The 3,430-nt window shown below is 38.9% G+C and overlaps 1 protein-coding gene across 1 annotated transcript in view; it reads right to left on the bottom strand.

The window, feature by feature from the left end:
- Positions 1–505: 505 nt before the first annotated feature.
- The window catches only part of METTL14 (methyltransferase like 14), a 9,476-nt gene continuing 6,551 nt past the window's right edge, over positions 506–3,430 (bottom strand). The window contains exon 2 of the mRNA XM_012645378.1: positions 506–2,037. Within this exon, the coding sequence (XP_012500832.1) occupies positions 1,733–2,037 (305 nt within the window). The 3' untranslated portion in view covers positions 506–1,732. The remainder of the gene's footprint in view (positions 2,038–3,430) is intronic.

Below are 3,430 nucleotides of genomic sequence, written 5' to 3'. Positions count from 1 at the left end.
TTACTGAACTTGAAAACATACCATTATTTCAGCAAAAACTATGATACATAGTATCTACATTAAGAAAGGAGTTAGTCAAATGCTATCTGTACTAGAAAGTACTAAAAGATTGAGCAAGTTAATTCGTCAGGCTTTTAAAGATCTCAACCCTATTTCTATTATTCGGTCCTTATCTTCAAACCAAGTTTTTAGTGGATGTACTTTAACCTCATCATAGGTGTAATATGAGCACAAGATAGTCACTAAAATGCATCAAAGACCAAAAGAAGAGTTTGATTTTAGGTTAGTCTTTTCATTTGGTAACAAGAGTAATTCCATTTATAGAAAACAGATTCTTAAATTTCAAAGGTTTAAAGTTTCATTAGAAAAATTGTAATATAATAAAAAAGTACTCATCAAGAATAATGGTATAATTTCATTCATAGAGAAATGACAACATAAAGTCTTATATAACTAACTGATCTGCACAACCAGCCCCTTAAAAATAAACAACACACCATATGGTTTTAATAAAAGACAATTGCAGTTCAATTTCCAAGCTGTATTCTTAAGTTGAGGGTTTTCTATAATCTGTTTTACATTAAATTTTCTCCATGACAAGTTTAAAGGTGTATGTCATTTCCTCATCCCCAGTACTTTATTCCCCAAAGTAAACCAGGTATCTCTGTTGTTGCCTCTGTTATTTATTTTGCTAAGGAATACCAAACTACTTTGAAGATCAGTCCAAGTTCACATCCACACCAGAATTCTAGCACTTGGGTATTTGTCCTCACTTGCCTCTTAGGAAACAAGATTAAAAGTCATATGTAGCTACACATTTAAGATTATAAAAAGAAGCCTACCTCTTTTTACTGTTTCATCAAGAAAATCTTAAAACCCTGACAGCAGCTTATCATTGTTAGGTCCGGAGCCGAGAGGGAGACACATGGGGCCTCGTGTTTAGCGAAATGCTGTTTATTTGAGCATCTGGGTGCAGACGGGCAGAGGTGGAAAAAAAGCGTCCACCCCAGGAAGGGGAGAGCGGTGGGTTTTACAGAGGGCTTTTCTGGGGGGAGTAAGTAACCGGACCGGAACAGCCGCTTGTAATAAATTCTTTTTCAAACCACCAGCTCCTAGGACCCCTGCCCCAGTCACACCACCCTGCACCTCCTGCATGTCATCCTCCTCATCAGGACAGAGAGGGAGGGACAGACATCGTCCTTATGAGGGGAGGGAGGACTGCAAGCTCCCCTTTCGCATTGCATTCCTCTCTCTCCCCAGGGGCTGGCAACGGCTACTTGCCTAATAACCGTCTGTCCCAACTCCACTCTGTCAAGGCTTCCGAACAGCTCCTTGTTTGCTACGACGGCAGCGGCAGGATGTGCGTCACCAATCCTGTGGGCACTGGCATGATACCACAGATTGGATCTTTTTCACTGTTCAACTACTAAAAAACAAAACCTTTGTAATTAGTTGGAATCTACCAGAATGGATTCAGTCTCTGAAGATGAAGTTAGTTACTTGTGTTCCATTCTGCTCATGCACGTGACAAAAGGCAGAATACTCATTTATACTGAACAAAACCAGACAGTGTGTGACAAGTGTGAGGGAGGCTGACTAAGATATTCCTGCAGTTCAGAGAAACCAAAGCAAAGGTGCAAGCTTGAATTGTGCTCTAAAGTAAGTTTCCCACTTGAAATGCAAACTACAATAAAGGTTAGAGGGGCATTAACAGGATCAACGTCTTCAAAAATTACCGAGGCGGAAAGCCACCTCTGTGTGCTCCTCCACGGCCCCCTCTAAAACCACCTCTTTCTCCTCGGAAGTTAGATCGATTTCTTTCTCGTCCACGGCCAGCAGAAGTCCCACCTCTTCCTCCACCTCTGGGGGCTCCACCTCCCCGATCGGATTTAGATTTGGGAGGAGGTGATTTGGGTCGAAGTCTCTCAATTTCTTCCGTACACCCAGTCAAGTAGGAGTTAGGGGCGGTGAAGTAGGACGCGTATGTTTCTGCATTGTAGTTGCTATTTGTAAGTGTTGGTCCCACTGTGAGCCAACCTGAAAGGGAGGAAAAAATATTTTATCTTTTTATTTGCAATTCTCTCTTATCTTAGATCCTGTAGGGACTAGTTCAAATCCCCAGTGCATTTTTAAAGATGTCCCTATCACTCATCCAATACTGATCTCTTTTGCAGAATGCATGGCACTTAATCACAGTCACCTTTTAAAGATGTCACATGTACTTATCTTATTTCTTCTCCTAGATTGGAACTTTTGTAATATATCCTCCTCATTGTCCCCATCCATGTTCTCTTAATATCTTTTGTGAGAATAGTACTTAGAAAAAAATATTATACATTCATTACACTGAGTTTGGGCTCAGTGAAAATTTATTAAATTATATATAATCTTCCTACTTATGGAAATGGTACCATCATTTTCTAGTTAAAATCTTGGAACCAACTTTTGCTCTATTCTTCCCAACCACAAAATACTCTCAGTTGATATGTCCTAGAAACTCAACCACTGCCATGTTGCCCCTAATCATTCCCATCTTTTCATTTCTACTGCCACCCTCAAACTTAAACCCTTATTTTTCTACGAGGCCAGCCCCTACCATACCACACACATGTAACAGACACACATATATAGTGTCATGATCTCACAGCCTCTAGTTTCTCTTCCCTCTAAAAGTGAAAAGTCTAAAGCAAAGCTTAAAACATGTCACTTCCTTGCTCAAAAACATTCTAGGGCTTTACACAAAGCGCAAATTCATAACTATGGACTCTACGATCTTGAACTGACGTTCCAATCACATTTCTCATTAATGCTTTCCATGAACCTTTGTTTAGGTAAAAAAATGAACTACTACAGTGATTGCTTCCTACTAACCTCTACTTTTGTGCCCATATTATTTTCTTTTCTATCCAGCCAACTTGTTAAAAATCTCACCCTTCAGCATCCAATGCAAATACACTTTTTACATGAAATGAAAATTATTTCTCTTCCCAGAATTTCCACTGCATGTTATACTTCTATAGGTAAAAAGGTATTTTTGTCAATTACATTGCTAGATAACTTTGCTTATAATAAGGATATTTTCTGATTGATTAAACTGTTATCTGGAATAGGAGGAACTACAAATTATAAATACCTAATAGAGACACCACGCTTTGGAATTCCTTGGGTGTTGTGATTCTTGTAACTGACACGTCCTTTGGGAAGGACCCTGGAAACATGCCTCCGGAGTGTTACAAGAGACATGAGATCCTTTGGAACAGGTCAAATAATTATTAAGAAATGGTTCTTTATCTGTAAAATCTATGAGATTTTTACTTGCTTCCTTCTAGTTTGTTTCTTGGCATTTGTATGGTGTTGTGGAACATGACACACAAACAAGGAGTAAGAAACAGAAAATTTAAAGATATAATAAAAATAACTAATACTGCCT

The sequence above is a fragment of the Propithecus coquereli genome, unplaced genomic scaffold (assembly GCF_000956105.1).
Source record: "Propithecus coquereli isolate 6110/MARCELLA unplaced genomic scaffold, Pcoq_1.0 Scaffold232, whole genome shotgun sequence".
NCBI lineage: Eukaryota > Metazoa > Chordata > Mammalia > Primates > Indriidae > Propithecus > Propithecus coquereli.
Note: the sequence above shows the minus strand (reverse complement) of the source record. Positions and strands in the feature narration are given on the sequence as shown.